Source organism: Miniopterus schreibersii (assembly GCF_964146895.1).
Source record: "Miniopterus schreibersii genome assembly, chromosome: 15".
Taxonomy (NCBI): domain Eukaryota; kingdom Metazoa; phylum Chordata; class Mammalia; order Chiroptera; family Miniopteridae; genus Miniopterus; species Miniopterus schreibersii.
In genome coordinates this window covers 52,023,445-52,050,698 of record NC_138115.1, presented here as the reverse complement: position 1 = coordinate 52,050,698, position 27,254 = coordinate 52,023,445, and the positions used below count along the sequence as shown (strand labels likewise).

The following is a 27,254-nucleotide window of genomic DNA, read 5'->3' as shown; positions in this document are numbered from 1 at the left end:
AGGCGTCGGTTTCCCGGAATATTGACCTTTGCTCCAGCCCCCCACGAGCCTGCCGGCCTCTGCCTGCTGACTTCGGCCTGGACCTGGGTGCTGAATAAATAGGTGAGGGAAGGAGCAGGTCAGCCAGGTGAGCTCGGGTCAGCCGGGTCAGAGCCGGGAGCGGCGAGAACTGGCCAGCAGCCTTTGGCCCGGAGACAGACGGACACACACACACACACACACTCTCACTGCAGAAGGAGAGGTTTCCCAAGCTCTTGCCCTCCTGGGCCCAGTGCCCCTGCCTCCCCCACCTTGTTCCACCTGCCTGACCCGTGCGACTGGACAGTAACCAACCTGCCCTGGGTCTTGGCCATAACTTGGCGTTTTTCTGGCACCAAGAGCAGCCTCAACCAGTTTTCCTTCTCTTAGTTTCTTCTCAGGACGGCTGGGGGGACATCAGGCTCCCCTCCTTCCCTCGGCCTTCCCCGAGCCCCGGGTTAGGGAACCTTCCCGTTGGCCGTCCACCTCCTAGACGTCAGCTTGAGAGGCGGCGTAGTGTAGGTCAGGGCTGCCTCGCCTCAGATGCTGGCTCTGCCACGTACAACCTGTATGACTAGGGGAACTTATTTAGTCTCTCTGCCTCAGTTTTCTGATCAGTGAAATAGGTATATTAATAATACCTATGAGAAACCTATTTTTAAGCTAAAGGATCTTAAACTCAGAGCCGTGTGCCTGTAAGAAAGTGGTTAATTTTTTTGTAGGGGTCGTGGAGATCCCGGGATCCATGACCCCCACACTGGGCACCTGCGATTCCGTGTGCGGCTGGCTGGCACAGGTGACCCAGCAGCTTATAAAAGTGCTGAGAAGGGGCTCGTCTATTGGGTATCTAAGTCTTTGAGCGTCCCGGGAGTTGTGTAGCTCTGGAAACCGGTGTTGAACTTAAACTCTGTCCTCACTGAACTCTGGAATCGCTGCAGTTCCCGAGGACCAGCCATTGAATAAATACATTCAAGCATATTCTGTTCAGTTGCTGCTGAACAGCCATCAAGGCCCCGAAGACAGTTCTATTCGGGTCCCGGGAAAGCACTTCCTGTGGGAGTGAAATATTTTTAAGCTCTTGGCTGACCGAGGACTGGAACGCACTGATGTCCCAGCCTCAGAGCCCCAAGCACAGCGGCTGAGGGTGGTTTCCTTTCATTTCCCCGCCTCCCGCCGTGCAGGTGAACCGCAGGTGGAGCCCCGCACAGGCTCTTCCTCCGCCTCGGGCTCACGGTCCCCACGTGCGGTGCAAATACAGCTGCTGAGAGAGTGACGGGATTTCAGACCTGACCAGAGGCAGGTGTGGCGTTGTTAGCGGGCTACTTCCCTGAGCCTCGTGATATTAAATAAAATGTACAGACGATTGAGAGGTTGATTTCAGTGTTTTCAGAACTTTTGCAGCTGGAGTAGAATAGCTCTGTCCGCAGTTTCTTAGCGTCTGTGAGGAGCCTCGTGAGGGCTGTGCTGACCCGAGCTCGTGCAGGATCGTTCACCAGGCCCCGCGTGGGGAATCCGCGTGCGCCTGACCTGGCGGACCCACCCCCGGTGCCACAGCTCGTGGAGGTGAATGGTGTTGTGCTAAAAGAGTAGAGGGCTGCCCGGCCGGGCGTGGCTCAGCGGTTGAGCGTTGACCTAGGATCTAGGCGATCGGGGTTCGATTCCCGGTCAGGGCACATGCCCGGGTTGCGGGCTTGATCCCCAGTGGGGGTGTGCAGGAGGCAGCCGATCAATGACTCTCTCATCACTGATGTTTCTCTCTCTCTCTCCCCCTCTCCTTTCCTCTCTCTGAAATCAATAAAGATATATAAAAAAAATAAAAATAAAAAAATAAGAGTAGAGGGGTGTTTCTTAAAGAGCAGGGGTTTTCATCACCCATATGGCACGTCACGCCTGGAAGAGTCTGAACGTCCGGTAGTCTCCCATATTTTATTTATTCTATTTATTTGTTTTACAACACTTTATAATTATAGCTAATTCTACAGTAGCTGGGTTAGCCAGGCCCTGTATTATCTAGATATATTTTCAATCACTTTTTATTTTTTCAATTACAGTTGACATACATTATTATTAGTTTCATGTGTACACCCAGTGATTAGACATCATAAAACTTACTAAGTTTATCTAGATGTTTCTGACATTCCCTCTTTTGCGTCTGTCCTGTCATTTACTTTTTGTTCTATTGGCCCACTTTGGGGATCCACGTTTGCCCTCACTCTTCAGTGGCGATAACTGTGAGTAGGAAATATATTCATCAAACCCAGTCAGGGTTTTTATATCTGATGTGCCCTCATCTTTCGCTGCATGAAGTTGCAAAACCTCAGATCACAACGACAGTCCGAGTTTCTTGCTCACGTGCCCGGGGTCGCTGAGGTCTGCTGATTGTGGGTGAGCTTGCCCCGCGTCTGGGGCTGGCGGCTGTTGGACGGGGCGAGCTGGCTCCGAGTGTCCCTGGCTGTCCAGCAGGCACAGCGGCCCCGGCGAGCCGTCCTGGGTGTGTGCACTGGGCCAGCTCTGCCTGCATCGTGTCTGCTGACCAGCGCGTCACACTGAGCCCAAGGTCAGGAGGCGGGACAGGCCACCCGCCCTCGGTCGGTTGGCACTGCCGAGTTGCGTGGCAAAGGGCACGGCTGTGGGGCGGGGGAGGCTGGGCCAGGTGTCGCAACCCACTGCGTAGGCTGAGGACTCGGCGGGCGCAGCGGATTTCGCTCCGTCCCCAGCACGCACGCTGACCCCCGTTCTAGGGTCCACCGGGGACTGTCTGCTAGGAGGGGACAGAACCTGCCCAGGGTGGCTCGCCGGCTCCTGTGGACACCGGGCGCTCACAGGCACATAGACGCAGAAATCCCAGGGCAGGCAGGTCTCGCTGTGACCGCGGGGCTGAGACCCCGGAGGCATCCTCTTGTCTCCGAGAGTCCACGTGTCCTCTCTCATTGGTTTTGTTGTTAATACTCACCTGAGGATATTTTTTCCATTTTTAAATTTTTTTATTTTTTTATTAGAGTGGAAGGGAGGGAGGGGGAGAGACACACAGAGAGAGAAACATCAATGTGAGAGACACATCGATTGGTTGCCTCCCACATGGGCCCTGACCAGGGCTCAGGATCGAACCTGCAACCCAGGTACCTGCCCTTGACCGGGAATTGAACCCATGACCCTTGGGCCAGGGGCCGACGCTCTAACCGCTGAGCAGCACTGGCCAGGTGTCTGCCCTCATTGCTGTTCCTCCATTTCTCTTGCTCATGACCCGACGTGGCACCTCAGTCCCGAATCCATGCAGCCTTCAGCTCAAGCACCCGCCATTCTCGCCGCCTGGATCTGCCCGCCTCAAGTTCACGTCCCAGAATCCCAGCTCAGGGCTTGGCTCTTCCTGCGTCTGCCCTTTGAGTCTCCAGGGCTGAGGCTCAGTAAGTCTGTGTTGGACGAATGAATTAAAGAATACGTTGTCGCCTGGCCGGCGTGGCTCTGCGGTTGAGCATCGATCTAGGAGATCAGGGTTCGATTCCCGGTCGGGGCACATGCCCGGGTTGGGGGCTCGATCCCCAGCAGGGGTGTGCAGGAGGCAGCCGATCCATGACTCTCATCCTTGATGTTTCTCCCTCTCCCCCTCTCCCGTCCTCTCTCTGAAATCAATAAAGATATATTTAAAGAAAAGAGAAAAAGATTGCCTTGTACCCGTGTGCCTAAGCAGCTTGGCCGAGGTGAGGAAGGTGCCTGGTGTACACCGGCATCCAGGGTGGGGGTGACCTCAGAGCAAGCCGCCTGCGGCGCGTCTCCCTCCTCCGGCCGACTTCCCTGCTCGGTTCACCTGCGGGCCGTGGTCCGAGGCCCGAGTGGGGAAGTCTCGCTGCCGCCTCCAGCCTCTGAGCGAAGGAAACCTCAGGGACGGATGGGAACGGCCCGCCTCTGTCCTCTAGGCCCGTCACCCTTCTAGATGAGTCCCGGCGCCTTTCTCACCTGCAGTCGCATTTCCGGTTGCACTGGGCGGGCAGGGCCTGGGAATGGGCTTTGGAGCCCAACGTGAAGCCAGAGGAGTTCCTCCTGCGGGGGGAGGGTGGCCTCAGAAGGCCGCGGGTTACACAATGGAGTCTCCGCTGACCCTCCTCGTAAAAAATACCAAAATGCCCCAAACAATGGGCTTTTCTTCCCGGTTCGGTTCGTTTGGGACGTTCCTGGCACTTGCCCACCTGCTGGCCTGTGCCCTGCGGGCCTGGGATTAGAGTGGTGTGTAAGGGCTTTGTCTCCCCAGCCCGGCTGGCGGTGAAGTTATTCTGATGGAAAGTGTGGCATCCGAGGGATCTGCACATGCTTGCTGGGCAGAGCTCCTGCCTTACATGGTCGCCCCTGCCGCAGAAACGGCAGTAACGTCACGGGACTGGGACGTCGCCCTGACCTCCTCACGCCTCCTCGCGGCCCTGAGACGTCCGCTCCAGCCTTGCTGGTGCGGTGCAAGCAGTGATGTTTAAAACAGGCCTGTAGACACCTGGGGGCTTTGGACAGGTAACCAGGTGTATCGATGACGAGAGATTCAGAGATGACGGCGGCCCAGTGTGTGCGTCTCGGTCCGGGCGCTGCGTACGCGGGCGTGCTCACCTTGCGGAGATTCGGCCTCTCTGCTCAGGATTCGTGTGCTTTTTTGGGTGCATGAGACCTCAGTGAACGGGCCTTCGTAAGGAATAATTCCTCCCTGCAGGGTCTCCCCCCGGTGGGCATGTTCCAGCAGAAGATGGTCTCAGATTAGTGCTGGGATGAAGGGAAGCACCTTAGAGGGAGGGACACAAGTAAAAGGCAGCAAACGCCTCTTGAGTCGGGTGGGAAACCTTTTTTCTGCCAAGGGCCGTTCGGGTATTTATAACATCATTCTCGGGCTATCCAATGTTATCAACTTAAAAACTGGCCTGCTCTATCTGGTCAAACATTTAATTAACTCGCCCCTAATGCGGTGGCTGAAACTGCTTCTCTTTGCTGAGGCCTTGGCAGGGCCGGACCAAATGATTTTGAGGGCTGTATACGGCCTGCGGGCCAGACGTCCCTTACCCCAGGGTCGGCAGCACCCAACTGGGTTTCAGAGAGTGGGTTCCAGACTTGCGGGTGCCTGAGAAATACCTTGGTAACAGGTTTAAAATGCAGCTTCCTGGGTCCTGCCCCCAGTTCCGTGGGTCCGGGGGAAGCCAGCATCGGGCGAGTGTAGGCGAGTCACGGAGGCGCCGTGAGCGATGGCTGGAAGTGATGGTGCTGGGAGAGGAGGGGTGGTGGGAGGCAGATGCTTGGGGGTAAAGAGCGATGCCATTCAGGCAGGAGCCAGCTCACACCCAGCTCACGCCCAAGATAGAAGCAGAACATCTATCAGGAGCCGGGTGGCAGGCGGTCTCCAGCATTGGAGGGGCCGATGGATCCGATAACAGCGGTGGAACCTGCTCTCCTGAGAATGCTGGGGCCTGGACTCCATGTTTTTCTAGGGCCCGGAGATTCTGCTGTTAAAGAAAACAACAAAGATACAGTCCTGTCTTCATGGAGTTTACGGTCGAACGTAGGTGTCAGGTGTAGAAGGTGCAAGGGAATGTCTTCTACCGTGAGCTTCGTTTCCCGGGTAAATGCAGCAAGGTTGCTTTATCAGAAAACAAGCTCCTATTGCACGGATCCCCGCCGATGACATGTGATGGGCATGGGGCCCCGGGCACGTGCGAGCCCTGCAGCTCTCCCCACCCCTCACTGTTTGAGTGGCGGGTGCTGCGTGGCCCTCGGCCCCTACATGTAACTCACGCTGCTGTGATTTATTGGGATAAAGCAGTTGCGCTTCTCGAACTTGGCCCATGCAAGCCTGTCACCCAGGCATCTTGTTAAAATGCAGATCCTGTGGGTGCAGGGTGAGGGCCCCGATCCTGCACGTTCAACAGACTCCCAGGGGTGCTGAGCTGCCTGAGGTGGACCACACCGTGGAGCAAGTCCGGCAGCCTGGAGACGTGCGAGGGTCCTGCGTCACTGAGGATCTCCTCCATAATTAGCTTGTGGGGTGTTTTTTTTTCTGTCTTGTAATAACAGGTGCACAATAACTACAAAAATACCTTTGCTGTTGAAATTCGTCCAGAAAAACAAGTTCATGGTTGCAAGTCCTCTCCTCTCTGACCCTTCTTCACCTCATTGAAAATATTATAACGTGGCCCGCCCGGCTGGCTCAGTGGTTGAGCGTCAACCCATGAACCAGGAGGTCACGGTTCGATTCCCAGTCAGGGCACATGCCCGGGTTTCGGGCTCAATACCCAGTGGGGGGCGTGCGGGACGCAGCCGATCAGCGACTCTCTCATCATTGATGTTTCTAGCAGCAAATAATTTAAAAAACCAGAAAATATTATAACATCATTTTGGGCACCACAGGGTTTCTTGAGCTCATGAACTCCAGTGCGACAGGTGGTGAAGGGATGGGAGGGACAGCAGGGTGCCTGCCGCAGTGGGTGTTCTCCCTGCGGCCCCTGCGCAGGAGCCGGCGCGGTTTCTGTCCCCTCCCCACCCCCCCCCCCCGCTTAGATTAGTGCCCAAGTCAGCATATCCCGGCACAGACTCTCAGGGCGAGGGCATTGTCACCTGCAGCGACTCGCCCCACAGCCAGCGCGGGGAACTCGCCGCATTCCACACGGGCCTTGGGATGTTAGCCCTTCACTTCCGGTTCATAGTTTGTTTACAGTTTGTTTACAATTAGCATGAGAAAAATGATTACTTTCCTCTTTCTATCGAGCCTGACACTCGGGCTTCTTAAAGGTCCTAAGTGACTACATCGAGCTTTTGTGTGGGCGTGTTTCTTTTTTTAAGTTGATGTGATGTTAAAAACTTAATTACGTAAGATTTTATAGCGAACAGATGTTCTCTGTCACTTCTTTAAGAGTGATTTTCTTCCGTCGTTGGGGTGGGAGTATCAGAGAATACAGAAAAATCCTCGGAGGGGCGAGTTCAGTTCGATGTTCTTGACTTATTTCCTTCCATTGTCCGCTGACTTCCATGTTCCAATCGGAAATTTCCATGACTGGCAACGGGGCGCTCATCCAGTTGCTTTCCGGGCTTGTCTGGCCCGTAGGACTGTGGGGCTTGCGCTCTGTGGAGGGATTAGGGGCCTTGGCACTCCTCCGGCCCTGGGCCCGGCCTGAGTTACCTGGGTCTCTCCCTCCCTCCCTAAGGGCCCGTGTTCTCTAATATCCCACCCGGCGCCTGTGGAGGGCCCTCCCGATGGCCATAGTGAAGCTAGGAAACAGCTGTGTCCCAGCCTCAGGCAGTTTTCCTTACTGTGGGTTTTTACATGTTCTCTGTGCAGTGAAATTCAGAACAGCGAGCGAGCTTGGCGGTGCCATCGAGAGGGCCCAGGTGAGCCACGGAGAGCTTGCTGGGCCTTTGCTCTCCAGCTCCGGTTAAAGCACAGAACGATGAGGCCTTACCCCTGCTCGTCACTGGTCCCTCACAACTGTCCTTGTCCCCAGCCCCTTGGAGACAGCTTTCCTTGGCTGAGCTGGTCGGGGCAGACGCTGTCCGCGGGGAGGCCCCAGGGGCGAACTGAGCAGGCCGAGCCCCCCGCAAGCCCGCCAGCCGCCGAGTGGGACCGGAGGGCCTGAGGGCTGGAGAGAGGCTGGGAGTGTCACCCTGGGCAGAGCCCCCTGCCAGGGCAGACGTCCGGCCGGAGAATAAGGTTCCCACCTTGTCCCAGCAAATATTTATTGCCTCTGTAAATACCAAGCAGTAAGTCAGGTGCCGGAGCAGCGAACTCCGCTCTGGACCCCTGGGCTCCGAACCCTTAGCGCTCAGCTGTGTGGACCGCAGGACACCAGCCGACCCCCACTTCCCGCCACCGAACTCAGACGCGGCAGAAACGTACATACGACCTGTTGGGAGGGAGCTTCCCCAAGTGCCCCTTTGAAGCAACGCCGGCCTGTCCCGGGAGCCCGGTCGTGGAGAGTTTTGCCGAGGGAGCCAGCGCGAGGGAAGGGGACCGTCAGGTGGCTGCCCGTCGTCCGCCCGCGCCCCGAGAGGTCCGTGAGCTCCCCGTCCGGGGGGGCTGCGGCGTGGACGGGACGCCCCTGCCGGGACGCCGTGGCTCCTGCCGGGGTTTGCTCCGTGGGAGGGTCAGGATTCCCAGGAACGGCTCTCCGCTTCCGGACTGGCGCGGATGCGTCGGTCGCTTGGACATCCTTTCGGGCTGCTCGCCGCAGTCCGTGTACGGTTCCTTTAGGGACACTGGGCCGCGCTCGTCCGTGCCGGGAGCCATGCCTCCCAGCATCAGAGGCGTCTGGACAGCAAGCGCCGCCCACCCCCTTACGAGCTTCATGTGAAGCAAACATCTATTTTTGCTTTGTGCAGACTCCACCGGGTGAAGCGCTAAAAATAACCCAATGCTCAGAAGCCGGTTGAGATGCAAAGATGACCGGAGGGGGGACCTGATTCCGCCCCGGGCGGGACTAAGCAGCACAGGCCAGAGGGGCGCCCGGACGGTGCTCCTTCCCCGAGGCGCTGGTGGTGCCGGGCCGCGTTCTCCCTGGGACTGGAAATGTCATCTCGCCCACACAAACTGTTAAACTCAAAATAATGTAGACAGACTTTTTCTTTCTTTTTTAATTGCCTTAAAGAAACGGTCTATTTGGGTCTTGAAGACTTTGTGAGTGTTTTTACAACTTTAAAAAATGAGAGAGGAATGGAAATAAACAGACCGCAGGTCAGTCACCAAAGGACAGGGCTGTCCTGCCGTTGAATCTTCGTGTTTTCTAAGGGTGACGTCGTTTCTTAAGCTCTGCTGTGCGTGCAGCCCGAGTGCTCCGTCCGACTGACTGTCCTCTTACCAAGAGACAGAATTGCCAGTGTTGTCAAACCGGCCTCAGAAACCAAGAGCTGCCCTGGCCGGTGGCCCCTGAGCCGTGGTTAGAGCATCAGTTCACACACCAGAGGGTTGCGGGTTTGATCTCTGGCCCGGTCTGGGCCGTGCAGGAGGCAGCCAGTCCATGTGTGTCTCACGTCAGTGTTCCTCTCTCTTCCCCTCCTCCCTCCCTCCCGCTAAAAAAAAGAATTCAATGGAAAACCAACCCCCACTTCAGAGCTTTAATCCTCAAAGGATTAGCAAAAAACAAAAACAAGAAAAAATGAAATCAAGCTCAAGTCAGGTGAGCCCTTCACTTTTATCATCAAGGAGACCCCCTTCCCCCCAGCACACGAACAGGCTTCAGGTCAGAAACCCTGGAGCCAGAGGAGCAGCTGGTCATTCTGATGCCTGGAGGCTGCCTTCCTGCTGTGTCTGCGGAAACCCCCATCTTGCTGTACCCTGGACGAGCCCCTCCTGGGGCGCTGACTCCTCGCCGCCCCCAAAGTGTGTTGGGGAGGGACTGGGCTTGTCTGCCTCTCTCTACCATTTGTGTTACCATCTCCAGACTTCAAGGGGCATCGAGAGTCCGAGGTGGTCAGTGACTGACCCTGTGGCATTAGAAGGAAAGGGCCGGAGAGGAAGCACATTCTGGGTTTACAGGGAGCGGACGAAGCGTGTTCTCGGAGGCCTAACCCTTCGCGGGCGTCCCTCCGTGGCTGCGCGGGTGTCTCACCATCTGTTCGGTTTCGCTGCGAGGTGACGGGCTTTCGGAAACCCAGGTGACTGGAGGAAAGCGAAAGCAGGCCCAGACTTCCAGGAAACATTTATGGGACGTGCCGTCCTCCCAGCCACGTCCCTGCTAAGAGCCACGGGCTGGTGGCCTGTCCGTGGCACGGTCTAGGTCAGGCCTTACAGAGAAGTTTTCTTTTTACCCAGCCTTGATTTTAGCAATATTTTTTAAAATTCATCTTTGGCATATAAAAGACTCATGGCATAAGTGGGGGAGGAAGAGATTTTTTCTTTTAAAAAATCCAAGCCATGTCTACTGTACAGGAGATTTGTTAAAACAGGAAGCTGGGTTGGGAGCCTCTTTGGAAGCAAAAAAAAGTCAAATGTTTAAACCCAAGTAGTCTAATGAGTATTTTCAATTTGTAGGAGATGAAAATTTATGGGGTAACCTCATCTGTAACTACGTCTGTGTTGTATCTGAACTTTACCCGAGAAAACCATACGTAGACAGATGATGGTGTTGAAAAAAATGAGGGTTTGGATTGTGGCTGGTTGCGGCCTGGGGGCCCTGGGAGTTCAGGGACCCGGACCCCGCCCTCCGGCCTCTCCTCTCCCGACGAAGGCTTCCCTTCCCATTCGCAGCCCATCCAGGCGCGTTCTGGACACTTCTGTCGCCCAGCTGGCTGGTTTTAGGAAAGATGCCGGGAGCTGCTGTTCCTTGGCTCCTCCCGGCTCCTCCTGGGCTCCAGCTTTCACTTGCCTTATTTGGTGAAGCCACGGGCTCCGCGGTTCCTGGAAAGGCAGCTTCGCCAGTTTTCGGGACGCTCTCCCACTTTCCGGAGAGTTCTGGGCTGGAACCGGGCGCTTGCTTTGCAGCCCCGTGGCCTCTGTTTGAACTGGGCCGATGACAGGGCCGCAGTGTCCTTAAGAACCCTCAGTGCGTCCAGGACTGGTGGCGACGTGTCCCTCCCTCCGAGGGGTCTGCCTGGGGCCTGTGGAGCGCAGAGGAAACTTGCTTCTGCCCCCAGGGAGGCGTGAACCGCGTGCGACCTCGCTGGCTGACGCGGGCTGTCCCGCACGGCCAGTCCGGGGACGGGCCCGCCCTTCTCACTTTGCCCGGCACCCCGCCATCCAGATTGCCTGTCCCCCAGTTACGATTTCCAGTCCTGCTTTCTCTCTGCCTCTTTAGGGGCTTCTTCCTGTCCTTTTTAAGGAGTAGGTCGTTCTGCTCACAGGAGAGCCCGCGTCACGGGTGTAAAGAGAGGGCTCGTGCGCCGTTAGCCTCTGAGTGCCTCTCCGACGGTGTCTGTAGGAACACGTGTCCCGTCCGCGGTAGAGGGAGCCACGCCCTTAGCACCCTGCCCATCCAGGTGGAAGCCCGCGTCCTAACGGCACAGCCTGCCCTGCCTCTGCCCCCCTTGTCTTACGGATCATCAGTGCGGCTAGGCCTAGACGAGGGGTGGCTCGTCTCTCGGAGTTTCTGCTTGTTTTGTGTTTTAGCCTAAAAAGGAAGTTTGTAGACCCCCAGTTCCCAGGAGGAGAGTTTTATTCTTTCTGATAAGAGCTGGGGATGGAGAAGGGGGGGGAGAGGAAGTGAGGCTGAGGGAAGCCAATCCCTCACTCTGCCAAAAGAAACCTTTTTTTTTTTTTTTTTTGGTTTTTGGTTTTTGTTTTCTTTAAGTAGAAGGAAGTTGAATTCATTAAGGGCTCAGAGGGAGGGGGCCCTAGGAATTGGTTTCTGCCTCTCAGAAAGCGGGGCTGAGGAGGCTGCCCCTCAGCGGGGGGGGGGGGGTCCCCGAGGCTCCCCGACTCGCTTTCACCTCTCAGGACCCACGGGGGGATGTTTTGCCATTTCCACTGCTTTTCTCTCCTGGGCCCTGCCTGTCACAGACGCTCCTGCTCGCTCACCTGGCCGTTCGTGTTCGGCACGCGAAGCTCGGGGTGCCTGCTCCAGGGGCGTCCCGGAGGCCAGCGAGGAGCCTGAGTGTGACATTAGGAAGCGACTGGGCTCTGGGCCTGGAGAAAGCAGAAGGGCCACCCCTGGATGCGAACCACCCCAGACCAGTGCGAGCACACTGGGTCCCCCTCGGGCCCTCCCTGGCCCGCCCGCTGCTGGGGCACCTGGGTGCTCAGTCCCGTCAGGTTCGGGTGTCCTGCTTCCTCTTTAGAAAATAGTGAGCGGGTTTGAGAAGATCCAGCGCAATATGCTGAGTCTGTTCCGAACCGGCTGGCCCAGTGCTGGGTTAAGAGCACAAACCCAACCGATTATGTGTCGGTGCGGGACCCACGGGCATATTCTGATTTAACCTCCGTGAGTCCTGGGCCGGAGGGTGGTCCTCGTGGCTGGAGTTAATTCCCGACCCTGCTTCTCGCTCGCGCTCCCTCCTGGGGCCCTCACCCACCCCACCGACGGCGACGGGCCCTGCTGACACCTCGGAAACACCTACAGGGCACGGTCTCCCGTTTCTTCCTCGCTGCAGGGCTGTGCTGGTTACAGCTTTGTCTTACTGTTGGGGAAACTGAGGCTGAAAGAATTAACAGAGCAGCGCGGTTAGGAAAAGGCGGCCTGGCCGACGGCTCCGCTGTGCTGCCTCCGGACACCGTCCTCGCTGCTCTGGGCCGCCCGCGGCGGGAGCCCGCCCTGCCCCCCAGCCCCTGGGGTGCTTCCTGCTGGCCCTGTGCCCGGTAGCTGGGTGGTGGCACGGGGGCCGCCTGGATTAGGTGGGCTCGCGCTGTTTGCTGTGATTGCAGGTCCTGGATAAGCTCTGTTGCTATGCGCGCCCGTTACCTTCCTGGACTGTCCTCTGACTCGGCTCCGTTGTTTCCCAGGTACCTCCCGGGCCTGTGGATCCCACCGCCAAGGCTCTCAGAAACACCTGGGAAATTTAAAAAATGAGAGTGCGGCCCACCCCTGCGCGGGAGGGGGTGTGGGAATAGATATTCTTACATCTCTCTGGAGACGATGATGCTGGGGTGGGACGTGAGGTGTGATCACGTTAGGAGGCAGTCTGATTGCTCTCTGCCTGCCCGGGGTCCTGCCGTGGTCACAGGCCCCCGAGTGACACCAAAGCACAGTTCACAGCCTTGGTCTGGAGGAGCTGGTGCCTGGACTGTGCTCCCCTCCTTCCCAGGTCAGTTCAGTGAGCGCGTCCCCTTGCGGCTGGGCTGCCGTCTGTGGCTTCCAGCGACCTGGTGGAGGTCATTGCCTCCGGGCCGAGTGACAGAAAGGAGGGGCAGGAAGCGGGGAGAGACGCGGTCGGTCTCGGTTCGGAAAGGGCTCGTTAGAAGGGCAGGCTCTCCTGGTGAGCAGCTTAGCGTCGCGCTGTGGCTCTGAGGGCCGCCACAGGCTGCCTGTGTCTCCCGAAGGCGGCGTGGTGCAGAGGTGGCTCACACCTCCCGTCGGCCGGAGTCAAAATAGAAGCTGTGTAGGGAGGTCCTGCCTGCCTGGCTCAGCAGCCAACATGCCGTGTTGAGGCTGTATGGGTGGTTTTTTCCCTTAGTATAAAACCAGGCACATAAAATCTCACCCCCCCCCCCCCCCAAGACATTCGGTTCAATCTAGTATTTGGTGCTGGAATGTGCCCTCGAGCACCCCGACCGCTGATCCCGGGACTTGGCTGCAGCTCAGAATCATGTAGGAGCTGAAAAAATAGGTTTCCCCGTTATATAAGAAGTAGATAAATGTAGTCTCATCATAAAAGAACAAGATATGGGTGTGTGCCCAGCCAGTGCGGCTCAGTTAGTTGAGCCTCATCTGTGCACCAGGAGGTCAGGGTTCGATGCCCGGTCAGGGCGCAGGCCGGGGTTGCGGGCTCCATCCCCCGCAGGGGCCGTGCAGGAGGCAGCTGATCGATGTTTCTCATCATTGATGTTTCTATCTCTCCTCCTTTCCCTTCCTCTCTCTCTCAAATCAATAAAAACATTAAAAAAAAAAGATTGTGAGGTGGAGGCCTGCCTTCTGTTGTTCCCTCCCTGACCCTCCTCAGCCCCATTGCCAGATTGCCGTGTGATCTCCCGGACGCGTTTTCTCTGCGGTCACACTCACGCACTTACCTGAGGGTGTCCGTGAAGGTTCCAGCAGGTTCTAACACCTGCATTCAGAGCCGCGATGACGTCCCCTTGTTAGCTGGCTCTGTAGACAGCTGACTCTGCTGGTTCTCTGTGGCGGCCCCTCCGGGTCTCCCTGAATGTCCCTTCCTCTCTGTCACCTCTGACCCTCGGTCTGGTCCGGGGCTCGGTCCTCAGCCCTCGCCTGTCTCTGTCCGTGTTCGCTCTCTGGGTGACCTCACTGGGGCCTGCGCGGTTGAAGGTGCTGATGGCAAATGAACGTGTCTCCAGCTCCTGTCAGCCTCGCAGAGCTAAACACACACACATCCAACTTCCTCAGCGAGTTTTCCGTGGAACGGATCACAGAGGCACCAGGAACTTCGCACCTGTCTCAGCAGCAGGTTCTTGCAGCCCCAGACCTGCCCTGTCCCTGGTCCACCCGGCTCGGTGGTCTCAGTGTGTGGTGACTCCTAGTGCTCGGGCCCCACCTGATGCTCTCTGACTCCCCTCCATCTGTCGTTCATCACAGCTGAGTTCAAGGCCCGGCCTCCCCTGCGGTGAGATCCCAAAGCTGCCTTTGGAACAGGGAGGTTGAGTGAGCTCCACCCAGTCCCCGGACCCCAGAGTGGGTGGGGGCTGGTTCCCTGGGCAGGTGTGAGTGTGTCGTTGGAAGGGCGGGGATGAGTCTTCCCTGGACGTTCTGAGAACAGCTGGCTTCTTGGTGGAATCATTGCAGAGTGACCCGTGGTCTGGTGACCTAGGCCACGCCACCTGCTGGGACAAGAACTGGCTCAAGGTCAGGGGGCCTCTGCTCTTTGCCCTGCCCTGGCACCTGGGACTGTGTCTCACAATGTCCACGCGTCACCGCCAGCCTCCACGCGTGGTATTGCTTTGCGGGCTTTGTGAACTCACGCACACCGTTTCCCGTCTCTGAGTCACTGTTGTAAGTCTTTGGAAACGGGAGGCCTAGACAAGGCCTCTTTAGGCTCTAACTTTGCGGTGCCAGTTAGGCCACTTCCTCCATCTCCGCAGGAGGCATGTGCCGCTCCCATCGGGTGAGGGACCCACCGGAGCCAGTGGTAGAGTCGGGGCTGCAGTTAGCGTTCGTCCCAGAGCTGAGCTTAGAAAGAAGCGGAGAGCCTTGGGTTCGATTCGGCGTGGAGCTGGAATAATTATGCGTGAAGCTCTGGCGCTGGCTCCTCGGGAAGATGCATACAAGGGGATGCCGGCCTGGCTTCCCCGGGCGGAGGCGGGAGGGCGGCTCCTGTTACAGGCCTGTTGTGAGGCAGGAGAAAATAAACACCGAGGGGACTGTGGGATGTACCCGGGGAGCCCGGAGCGGCAGGTGGTGTGCGCCGTGGTGGTGAAGATGAGGCGCGGGGAGGAGAAGCTGCAGCTGCGGGTTTAGGTCCCTCACCGTGGGCGCAGGTCCCAGGCCCGGGCCTCTGTTCTTGGCAGCGAGAGTCCGAAGGTTCCTGGGTAGGGAAGGGCGTGGTCACCGGGTTCCAGGGCCGGCCCTGGACAGAGGCGGGAGGCTGCAGCCGGAGAGGCTCCTGGGAGCGTCCCCGTGGGAGCCGAGGGGTTGGACCCCCAGGCAGAGGCAGTGTGAGGGCCGTGGCCACAGGAAGGTGGTCGGCTCGCTGGGACCTGCTCATGGGCTTTGGGAGATGGGGGGGGGGGGAGAAGTGGAAGGGAAATGAACCATTTTTTCCTGATTTTCCACTCCTTGGGACAGATGGTTCAGAGAAGGAGGGGTTTTAGGGTGGGGATGGGGCAGAGAATGACCTGACCCTGGTCCACATGGTCCTGGGCCAAGGGGCAGACGTCACCTGCCCTGGGGTCTTGGCTTTGACTTCACTGGCACCGTCAGAGCTGCCCTGTGCCGGAAGGCCTTGGACCAGACACTGTCCCGTTGGCACATCAGCACGCGTGTGTATGGAGCGGACACAGTGTTGGTGGTGGTGGCAAATAGCTGTGTTGAGGTCTAATTGGCACAGTAAACTCCACATTTTCAAAAGGTACAATTTGATAAGTTTTGATGTGTATACACCGGGGACCCACCACCAAAAGATGATGGTCTTAAGATAAATGACCTTCTAAGAAGGTCAGGTTAACATAATGAAGCTTCCACCACCCCCAAAAGTCTCATCCTGCCCCTTGGGACTTCCCTTCTCCTTACCCCACCCCCACCCCAGGGACCCTGTTTGGGCTTCATCGCCGTGGGTAAGTCTGCATCTCCTAGAGTTTTGTTTGAGATGGACTCGTATGGTTTGGACACACCCTCCTGTCGGACCTGGTTCACGCAGCAGACCCAGGCCAAGACTCGTTCATGTTGCCGGTTCTACCGATAGTCTGGGCGTCCAGGATTCCTAAGGCCGTAAACAACCGCGTGATTGTAAGGTTATACCAACCCTGGGGGGTGGTGTGGGTGGCCTTGCTGGCGACGTGCAGATGGGCTCCTCGAGGGTCCAGGGACTGGGTCTCAGCAAGGGCTCCATCTCTGTGGACCTTCCCCGTTCTGTGCTTCTTGAGAAGGGTTTAAATAATTTTTAGCTTCTAAATTGAGAACCCTTTCCTGACCCACGTCAGCTATATGTATGTGGGTGTTTGTGTTTTCTACGTAAGATGATCGTCTGTGGGCTGTTTAGAAATGGTAACGTGGGGGGGATGGTGTGAAGGGTGGTGTTCCGGGAATTTAGAGGCGATGGAGGTAGACACATTCCTTGGGAGAAGGTCAGGGTTGTGGCGCTTGAGCTGATTTCCGTGGCCGTCCCTCTAAGACTGATGTGCTCCCCAGCAGCGAGTTCCACAGTGACGCCAGCCGTCCTAGCACAGGAGTGGAGAAATACAGAGTGTGAGCCTCGCCCAGTTTCTTGGTTGGGTGGGACAGCTCACGAAACCACATCATAATTTTGTGGTCTTCAGGGGAATTCATTCGGTGTTACGAGTTGCATTTATTCCTGGAAAAGAACTTGGTCAGAGCTGCATTCACCAAATATGGTGTCACATCCATTGTTTCAAAGTCATTGACCGCAAAGGAACGCGGCCTGGGAATGTCACCTCACAGTGCCTTCCTGTGCCAACAAGATCTGTGTTGAAGACCTTCATGCCTCTTCCCATATTTGAAAAGTTGGGCTTTCAGACCCACGTGCGCTCTAGATGCTGTTTGTGTTCTTGTAGGCTGTATTTGTTTAAGTTCTGGAGAAGTTATGCTAATTTTACATTTCAAATATCCTTATATTCGTGTTCTTTCTTGGTGAGTTTCTAGAACATCATTTTAAAATAATTGAGAAGTTCTTTTTTTCTTTTATTGATAAGGAGGGCTGGATGGACATTGATCCCCTGTTAAGAGGAGAAGGAGACCCATAATTGAGAGTTCATGGATTTTTAACATGGGTAGCAAGGCAAATAAAAACGAAAAGTAGTCATATATATATATAAATCTTTATTGATTTAAGAGAGAGGAAAAGAGATGGAGAGAGAGAGAAACATCAGTGATGAGAGACTCATTGATCAACTGCCTCCTGCACGCCCCTGACTGGGAATTGAGCCCGAAACCTGGGCCTGTGCCCTGACTGGGAATCGAACCCCGATCGCCTGGATCCTAGGTCGATGCTCAACCAGAGCCATGCCCGGCCGGGGAAAAGTAGTCTTTTTAACACTTGGTCTGGGACACCTGGATTTCCACACACAAAAGAATGAAGTTGGACCCCTACCTTACACGGTATATAGAAGTTGATGCAAAATGGATGAAAGATCTAAATATAAGAGCTAAAACTATAAACCTCTTAGAAGAAACCACAGGTGTAAAAATTTTTCACAACCTTGGGTCAGGCCGTAGTTTCTTGATAAATTGGACTTCAAGCTTAAAACCTTTGTCTCTTAATAACAATATATTTTTGCAGACAGGTAATGGAAGGTTTATCTGTATCCCAATTGGAAAATGCCACTTAACCCCAAAGGGCTCCTGTCACGGCCTGGGAAAGGTGACTAACGTGCCACCGACCCAGCCACGTGGAGCTGTGTTGTTTGCGGAAGGCTTTGGTTGGGGTGGAGCAGGTTTTCCTTTCCTGAGCTGCCTTTTCAGTGCCCCCTCCCGTCCCGCGTACCCACCCGTGTCCTCACTGGCCTCATCTTCGCTGAATGCCACGGGCCCAGGATGATGATGCGTGGGGCAGGGAAGGCCAGCCCTCGGGGAACTTCCAGCGCAGTAGGTTTGAGCTGGGCGAGTCCTGAAAACAGACTGTTTTGTCCCGTTTCATGACTTCTTTTAAATCTTAGCTTCCTCGGTGGGGAATTAATAGTCCCCCTTCTCTTTTTTAATTCTATTGTCCTTTCTGAAATTGTTATTCTGTTGCCTCTTATTCTTTTAAAAAGGCAAGATAAGAACAGTTAACACTTAAACTTTTCAGAATTGTAGCTAATGTCAGTCTCCCCTTGAGTTATCTCTATAGAAAGTTGCATTTTATATATACCACTGAGTGAAGAATTAAAAAAGAAAGAGAAGACAGCCCGGCCTGTGTGACTCAGTGGTCGAGCATCGTCCCAGGTACCAAGAGGTCACTGGTTCGATTCCCAGTCAGGGCACATGCCCGGGTTTGGGGCTCGGGCCCGAGTAGGGGGCGTGCGGGAGGCAGCCGATCAGTGATTCTCTCTCATCATTGGTGTTTCTCTCTCTCCCACTCCCTGCCTCTCTCTAAAATCAATGAAAGCACTTTAAAAAAAAATGACAGCCTGCGGATTACCTTTTTGGTCACTGGGCGGGTTTGAAGAGCTCAGGTTCTGAGTGCGGGGACCGTGTGTGTCTAGTTAACTGCTGCCGCTCGCCGGAGGGTGGGGGCGCGGGACCGTGAAGTGGGCACGTGGCCCCGAGGGCAGACTCAGCGGGACTGGGCCAGGTACCGGCAGCCCCACTTCTCCTGCCTGGGCGCTCGGCTTACTTCCCTCCCAGCTCCGTGGCGTGTGGCGGGTGTGGGACTGGTGGTCGCTCCTGCCCTGCTGGGAACAGGCGCCTTCTTGAGAAATGCTCTCCTCCCCGCACCTGCTCCCACCTGTGGCTGCGAGACCCGAGGGCCTGGGCGGGGTTTCGTTGCGACACACGCCCACTAGCGGGGGCGGGGGGGGGGGGTACATTATAGGTTATGTGAATTTACCTAACTGGAGTCATGCCCGGGTGCTGTCCAGAGCAGCCACCCCGTCCGTGTGGCGCCCACTGTGTGGAAAGGTCTCCGTGGCCCTCTTGATCCTGAGCCTTACTCAGCCCAGGGCTGCTGTCACTCTGTTGATAAGTGACAGCTCAGTAAAAACTGAACAGCAACTGAATACGAAAAGGTCCTTTAAAAAAGGCAGTATGTTCACTGGTACGTGCACATCCTTTAAAGGTGAAATACTGGGGGCTGTGGGGGTGAACTTCCCAGGCACAGAGCTGCCTTCAGGGGCGATGAAGATGTTTTGGACACACACAGGTGGGTTTGCACAACACCGTGAATGGACTAAGTTCTGCGGCGTCACTCACTTTACAGTGGTTGATTTTATGGTGTGACTTTCACCTCAGTAACAAAGGTCAAATATTGATAAAATGCAGGATAAAACCAACAGTCCCGTGTGTGAGCCTCATGCCTTCCCGCTTCCAGCGGCAAGAATTTAAAATGTTTCAACCTTCTGTTCTGGTATTTACCCCCGTTTCCCGATGGCGGGAGCCTCTCGATGCCTGAGGATTAACCTACTTTCAGCATCACCCTTGGCCTTCCTGTTGTTGTGGACGAGCTTGGCTTTCCGACGCTTCCCCGCTCCTCCTGCAGGCTCCCATTGGAGTTACGTCACTTTTTTCTTGGCTGAAGTAATATTCAGTCTCAGGCTCTTATGACTATGTAAATACTGGTCACTGCTGAGCTGAAGACATACACCTGATTTTAATATGCATCTTTCCCCTGGAGTTAGTCAGATCCTACTTTTCTTTATTTGCTTGGCTCTTCTGTAGCATTTGCTGAGTCCTCTCTCCCTCCAAAAGCCTCCGTGTGTTTCCACGTGGGGGGCGGACAGGGCGATCTGCCACTCCCGGTCCTCGCCACCGTCCTCAGCCCCCGGAGCCCGCTGTCCCTGCTCCGCGTGGGCAGTGAAATGCCCTGTACGGTGCCATCCCGGCTTCCACAGGGCCAGTAGACACGGAGGTTTGCTCCCCTCCATCTGCAAGGCCCACCTCCACTCTTCCCATCTTCATTTATGGCACCTCGGGACCGTGGAGTTGAGTTTCACAGAAGATGGAGTTGGGTTTTTGAGTTTTAATTTCCTTTGTGTTGTTTTTTTTGGGAGGTCTGGGGGGTGGAGAAGAAGAGAAAGGGCCTTTATTCCGCCCTACGGAAACCGAATCCAGTTCTAGCTTTCGTCAGCCTCCAGGAGCATGTTCTCCGGATTTGGATCGATCTCCCCGGTGGCAGATGGGAGCTGCGCTGTGTTTGTGATTCTGACTTCCTCCACGCTCCTCGCCGCCCCAGCAGCCCCATCCTTCCCCTGCCCTGTCTCCCCCTCACCGCCTGAAATAACTGACAGCTCTGTAGTCTCACCCTGCTCCTCGGTGGACGGCCTACTCTCCTGTCAGCTGCGGTGTTGGTTCCATAGGCGTTTGAAAGTGCGCATCGCCAAAATGAAATTCTCCATTCTCACTCCTGTCCCCCAAACTGGCCCGCCCAGCCTTCCCTTTCTTAGAGGCACCATCACCAAAAAAAAGCTCCCTTGGGAACCTGAGCCGCGCCAGGCAGGGTGGGAGCCCCGTGGGGGCTCCTGGCAGCTGCACCCTGCCCCGCTCACCCTGCAGGAGGCGAGCCCCCGGCTGCTCCAGCCTCCCAGCCCCAGCGCTGGCTCTGCCGGGACCCTCAGGCCCATCTCCAGGCTGGGTGTCCAGGTGCTTGACCAGGCCGGCCCCTGCCCCCCCCAGCTCTCCTTCCCTGACGCCCCCGCTCCGCACCAGCCCCACTGTGACCTTGGGGCGCTCTTGCCCCCAAGCGCTTAATACACTTGTGTCCTTGACAGATCGCCCGCTGTCGCTGGGGTTGTCTTAGGAAACTTGCACGCCTGGTTCATGGTTGTCTTATTTTCAGAACCCACTACTGTCCCCAGCACACAGTGGGCCCTTTAATAAATAGTGGTGGGATGTGCGAATAGGCTCCTGGGGGCTCAGGGCTGGAAATGACTCCGGAGGACCTACCCGCGTCCCTCCTGGAGCCCCGGGGATGACAGCCGTGAATGATTGATTCGGGGGTTACCGGGCCGACAGAGCAGAGGAGGTCCCCGCCCTCGGGGTCCCTCTCCCAGGCCTGGGGAGGCCTGTGGTCTTTCAGCTCTTCTTTGGCAGCCCCCCGCGGAGGCTCCACGTACCCCTTAGGCCCCGCCCACCTCGATGGCCCCTCCTACAGTGATGACCCCTCCCACCTCAGGGGCTCCTCCCACCCTGACAGCCCCTCCTACTGTGATGGCCCCTCCCACCCTGACAGCCCCTCCCACTTTGATGGCCCCTCCCACCTCAGCGCCCCTCCCACTTTGATGGCTCCTCCCACCCTGGCGGCCCCTCCCACCGCCGGTCTCGCTGACCTGCGCAGAACCGAGCCCCTTCCGTAGCTAACGCGCCTACTACGCGCTCGGCGTCCTCCCGGCAGCCACCCCCCGGGCCGGCGTTTGAGCCACAGACCGTCACGGTCCACAGCCCTGGGCGGCCGCCCCGGACCCTGTGCGCCGCCGACTCCCGCGCGGGCGGCGTGGCTCTGCGGCGGCTCAGGAACCGCCGGGTAGTTTTTTGAAAGCTCAGCCCAGCCCAGCCCAGCCCAGCGCGCTCTGCAAGGCCTGGAGCGGCGCTGGCCGCGGGGCGGGCTTCGTGGCGTTTCTTCGGAGGGAGATAAACTGTGTGCGTGCGTGCGTGCGTGTGTGTGCGTGCGTGTGTGTGCATGTGCGTGCGTGTGTGTGCGTGTGCGTGCGTGTGTGTGCGTGTGCGTGCGTGTGCGCGCTGACACGCACTCCGTGCTCTCTCACCCCTCCCGGCGGGCGGCCTGCACGCGCTCCGCCGGCCCTGAGCTTCCCACTTCTGCACCGAGCACGGGAGGGGCTCCAGCAGAACCTCCCTCTCGCCCGGCTGTGCCCACCGAGGGGCAAAGGGCGGCTCGGAGCTGCCGAGCTGCAGGGTTTCGGAAGGTGGCTTTACCATCGCGTTTGAGTTGCTTGATTTAATTTCTTCACTTTGCATCAGTTGCTAAGCAACTGGGAAGCCAGGGCGAAATCAGCAAGGCTAACGCGGGCCTGGCACGAGCGCCTCGGCATCCCTTGTGTGTACACAGACGCTTGGTTGTACACGCGCTTAGTCCAGTGTAACTGTTGCCCCAGGAACGCAGCGGGCGTGGGAGTGGCAGCAAGGCTGTGGCTACGCCCACGGTGCTTAAATTCAGCTCTTCCCCTGGGTGATCGTCAGGCCATCTGAAGTTTGCAGCTCGTGTTGTGGCCCATCGGTGTGTTAGGTGGGTGCTTGACCCCACCGTGAGCCGTCACAGGGGAACTTTCCGTGGCATGCGAGTCCCTTGGCATCGTGGATTCAGCCTGGAGGTTCCCAAAATCAGCTGAAACCCAGTTTGGTTTTGGACTGTGTACCCTGCAGCGGTCAGTACATGACGCGTGGGGGAGGGAAGGACTGGGCCGTCTCTCACTCAGTGTCTTGTTATTGACCAGATTCGAAGTTGTTATTTCACGTGGTCCGTACAGGGGGTCCTGTGTCCGATGCTAATACTGGTGACTGAAGTGTTCTGAATGCTTTTTAAAGTCGTGATTGTCGAGGAAGCCCCCTTGCCCAGCCCAGGTGCCCCCCTTGGCTTCGTGTCTAAGACACGACATTTGACGCTGGCCAGTCATCTCAGGGTTGTGTGTGCTTGTTCTCAGGGTGGTGGAGAGTTCACTTACATCAAACGGTGGGAAAATGTGTCTCTCAGTGTCAGCACTAAGTTGCCACTGATACCGTAAATGACAATGGCCTGTGGCTTCCACACGAGGTGGGGGGGACAGCCTGTTTTTAGTAGGTTTCCTGCTGTGTGCTTTGCTCTCCAAAGACCTAGATGGTGTCTTTCGTGGGCTCGAATACTCACAGTAACGGATTCTCGACAAAAACAGACCTCAGTGTCACGTGACCAGGTAGAACTATTTAGTGGAGGAGATTATAGAAAGGGGAAGGTACCTTTCAGTGCTACAATTAATTTTTCTTCTGAACAATGTCAAGTATGTGTGCAGGTGCTGCACTTGGTAAAACGCACTCCGACTGGAAGGGTGATCCGGTTCGGAGGAACTCCTAGCGTCTGTGTGCTGATGGCAAACGAGTGTTTGTAACCCCAAGGTTGTTATTTGGCCAAGATGGCCTAGGTGTTCGCCTGCCCAGGGTCCTCTGAGGGAATCTGAGTGTCCAGTGAGTAGACGAAATGTTCTGAACGCTTGTGCTGATCTACTTTCAGGGGAAATTCTTCAAATCTGGGTATTCCTTCCAAATTTATTCATTTTACTCTACAAGTGTTCACCATCTGAAACCCAGTCCGTCAACGTAAACTTTTCAGGGAGCGTCCATTTGGGTACTCATTTTTAAGAGCAGTTGTTTCTAAACTTTTTTGATGGCATACCGCTGTTTAAAAAATTGACACGTACACCCCTGAACTATGTGTGTGTGTATTTGTTACATACATATTATTGGATATAGTGTTACTGTACTAATACATTATAGACATTATGAAGACAAGCAGAAACACAGACGTTGGTGGGAAGCATTAAGACTAACAGTGACGGCGTGTCCTGGGAGCGTGGTGGTCAGTCTCGTTAGCGCCTTAGGCACGCGGGTGCTTTCGGTGAGGTTCCTCACTAGAGACAATATTCTCAGTGGTTTTGTTTATTACGTCTAATATCCGGGTGACTGCCGCCACCAGTCCATTCTGCTAGGGCTGCTTCTATGTAGGACAGTGTGTAGGGGGTCACGCGCGCCCAGGCGAACCTCACAGGAAGGAGGCCACGATGCACTGAGACCGAGGGACAAGGACATGACTGTCCCGGGTCAAGTCCAGATACTTTCTGCTCCCAGAGAATCGCCTGTACACAACCCGAGAGAGACCTCTGCCCCCGTAGGTCCCTCCGTGCGAGCGTCTCTCGTAGCCGTTACGTGAGCTGGATTGAAGAGTGGGGTTTACACAGACGATGCCCCTGTGTGTTGATGTGCAGCGGGGGTGTCGGTCCTCTGACTCGCCCGTTAAAAGGAGAGGAGAAGCTGTGGGCAGCAGCGAGAGCCTGGGTTGGACGCTGAGCCCCAGCCCTGCTCCTCCCCGGCCTCAGTTTCCCCCTCTGTAGCCTCACGTTCCGGTGCTGAGAGTTGCCTGGGCCTGTTGTTGATACCCACACGGAGTCCCTGACACCTGTGCCTCGGGGGGAGGGTTCCCGGCCGAGCACCTCCCTCTCGTGACCGCCTCTCTGCCTTGCCCCTAGACTGCCTCTTCAAGCTCTGCCCCATGAACCGCTACTCCGCGCAGAAGCAGTTCTGGAAGGCGGCCAAGCCGGGCGCCAACAGCACCACGGACGCCGTGCTGCTCAACAAACTGCACGTAGGTACCGGGGCCCGGGGGGCTGCGGGCGGCCGCCGGCTCGGGCCCGGCTTCCCGCACTCTGCTAAAGCGGCAGAGGAGCCAGCCCTGGGGAGAGGGGTCCGGGCCGCCACCCCGGGGAGTGTGCCGTCAGGCGTGAGCATGCAGTCTCCCCGCCGCACCTCGCGCCCGGGGCCCTGCATGGCCTCGGTGCCGGCCGCCCTGGGCTCCCGCCTTCCTCTTCAGGTGTCTGAGCCCCACAGATTCTTAGCAGCCCCACGACTTTTGCAGTTTTCAGTTCTGCCTCGAACTTGCTTCTCCTGGCTCTTCCTAAGCTCAGAGCTTTGCCTCCCTCGAATCTCAGTCAAGGTCTCATCTCAGCGAGGACTTTCCCGCCTCCTAGCCCAGTGATGCCTGTGTGCCTCCTTCCCCCACAGCACCCCATGGGTGTCTTTGTCAACACTGATCATGGTCCAAGTTACACTTAGCAGTTCCCTTATCATCTGTCGCTCATTAGAATGACGGCTCCATAGAGCAGGAACAGTCTGTAATAGTGTCAGGCACACAGTAGGTGCTCAAGAAATATTTGTTGAATGCACGAGCACTGTGCTGGGCGCTGATGAAACTGAGACGGCGTCTGAACCCTCCAGGAGCTCAGTACAGCTGGTAACGAACATAGGGGGCGGGGGAGCATGTGCAGGCCTGTTACAGGGCGGCCACCGAGGCTGGGGAGCACCGGAGGGGCACCCAAATCCATCTTTGTGAATTAGGGTGGCGACATGTGGTCAGGGAGTGCTTCCTGGAGGAAGCGGAAGGGACCAGCCTCTGCCTGAGGCATCTGTGGGAGTCAGAGGGTAAGAGAAGAGACGGTGGAAACAGCGCCTTGAAGACAAGGAATCGCATCATTATTTGAACAGTTCAGAGCAGAGCATCTCAGCCCCCACCGACCGTAGCAGACACGTAACTGTACAAATAACAAAATTCATAAATAATGTATCAAGATTCCACATGTTAGAAAATGAATTATCAAGGAGGAATAAAATGTTGGCAACTAGTGCAATTAAACGTTTAAAGCACACACCCAGCACCAGCCCAGCAATGGCTCAGGCCAGGGTCCTTCAGCCGCCCGTTTGCCCTGAGATCTGTGCTGCTTCATCAGCGGTTCCTCCCGGGCCCCTCCCCACAAGTGGATTGTGACAAAACTGCACAGTCGGTAAAATGCAATCCCAAAGGTGATCAGGAACTTCGAACTCCTCATAAAAACAGAATAAAACAAAACAAGGCAGCTCTTTTATGCTGTTTGTGCATTAAGAGAAGTTTAGAGGGAGGCAGCCCTGATTTAGGATTGCTGCCGTGACTTTCGGGCCCCGGGTGCTGACTCTGCGGGTCCCGTTTCTGGCTTATTGGGACCTTTTCCCTCTGGTGTCGGGCTCAGCACAGTCATTAAAATGTTGTATTTTAGGCAGCGACTTGCCACTGGGGGCTGATGGCCGGTCTCCAGTGGGTTTTCATTTTTATTTTTGTCAACTAACTGTGCAGGACCCCAATCAAAGGTCAGATTATTTTAAATTAATGCCATTTAAGGAATTATTTGTCTAGACCACTTGACTTCCTTTGCTGACTGGGGTTAGCAACACTAAGCAGCCGTCTGGAGGATGACATCTAGTGGCCGGCTCCCTCTGGTCTCTCCCGTCTCCCGAGCCTGGGTCCCGCCTGCATCGCTTGTTTGCAGAGGCCTTAGCTCAGTATCACGTTACATAATGCAGAGCTTGTTGGCCTTTGATTCAGGTCCCCGGAACAGTGACCTTTCTGCAGTAATTTAATAATGGCTTCTCTATTTCTGAGATAAAACAACAGGTGACTGTGTGGGGTTGACCTTGACGTTGCTCAGGGAACATGGTAACGTTCGTGGTGAATGATGGTGGTGAAGGCCACAGTGTAGAGTGTGATTTCTTCCTTAGAAATCCAAAACAGCCCTCAACCCCTTGTGCAAGGGAAAAGACCAATAGATCTACATGCATGTGATTTTTTTGGTTATTTATCTTCACCGGACGAAATTTTTTCCATTGATTTCTTTAGAGAGAGTGGAAGGGGGTGGGGATCGAACCTGCAACCCAGGTACATCCCCTTGACCGGGAATCGAAACCAAGACCCTTTGGTGGACAGGCCGATGCTCTAACCACTGAGCTATACCGGCCAGGGCTACCTGATGTAATTTTAATTAGCCAGGCCCTAGGGCGGTGGGGAGTATTTGGGATCCTGACAATTTTGGCAGTTCTGGGGGGGAAGGTGTTGTCTGGCCTTGTGCACCTGCCAGATTATTTTAGGAGAAACTCCTGAAAGTGGAATTGATAAATCAAAGTTCGTCCCGTTGAAAAAATTTCGATGGGCTTGGCCAAATTGTCCTTCAGGAAGGTTGTACTGGGTCTGGCCTTACAGTGTGGGATTTAATGAGCCAGATCTGATCCTCGAGGGCAGAGGCAGCCTTGGTCGGTGGGCCCAGGTGTCGTTCGAACCTTACCTCCTCTTGACCGACCCTTTGCCTCACCTGTTGGACCTAAAAATCCAGATGTTTCCATCGGAGAGCAGAATTTGACAGTGCTGGCTGTCAACTAGACCTCCTAAAACGGGGGGAAAGACCGGATTTGGTTTTGCAGAAGGAGTTTTCCAAGGATTGGTGTGTGAGTGCAGATGGACACATTCAGTGTTTATGGAAAAGGTGAAATGCATAGAGCGCTTTCTCCTTGGACAAAGCTTACAGGGGAAGTGAGCTCTCAGAATGAGCTGCAGGCTTCACGCACCCAGTGCGCACTCGGTGGGTACGCGGAGGCTTGGGCGTCGCCAAACCTCTTAGCAGTTTCAGATGTGAGGGGATATTTTAAGAAAACTTTGTGGATATTTATCCTACAATTTGTTGCATTTTCTATTCTGATTTTACCTTTGGTGTGTTTTTGGACAAATGCCCTGGACTTTGTGATGCTGTGTTTAATCTTTAATATAGAGACTATGTCTTCGTGATGACTAATTTGACATTTTAGATATGG

The 27,254-nt window shown here is 55.8% G+C and overlaps 1 protein-coding gene across 4 annotated transcripts in view; it reads left to right on the top strand.

Moving 5' to 3' along the window:
- Nucleotides 1-27,254, top strand: part of ITPR1 (inositol 1,4,5-trisphosphate receptor type 1) — a 181,795-nt gene that overhangs the window by 44,490 nt on the left and 110,051 nt on the right. For all 4 annotated transcript variants that reach the window (XM_081159979.1, XM_081159980.1, XM_081159977.1 and 1 more), the window contains exon 5: nucleotides 24,116-24,231. In XM_081159979.1, coding sequence (XP_081016105.1) covers nucleotides 24,116-24,231 — 116 coding nt within the window. The remainder of the gene's footprint in view (nucleotides 1-24,115; nucleotides 24,232-27,254) is intronic.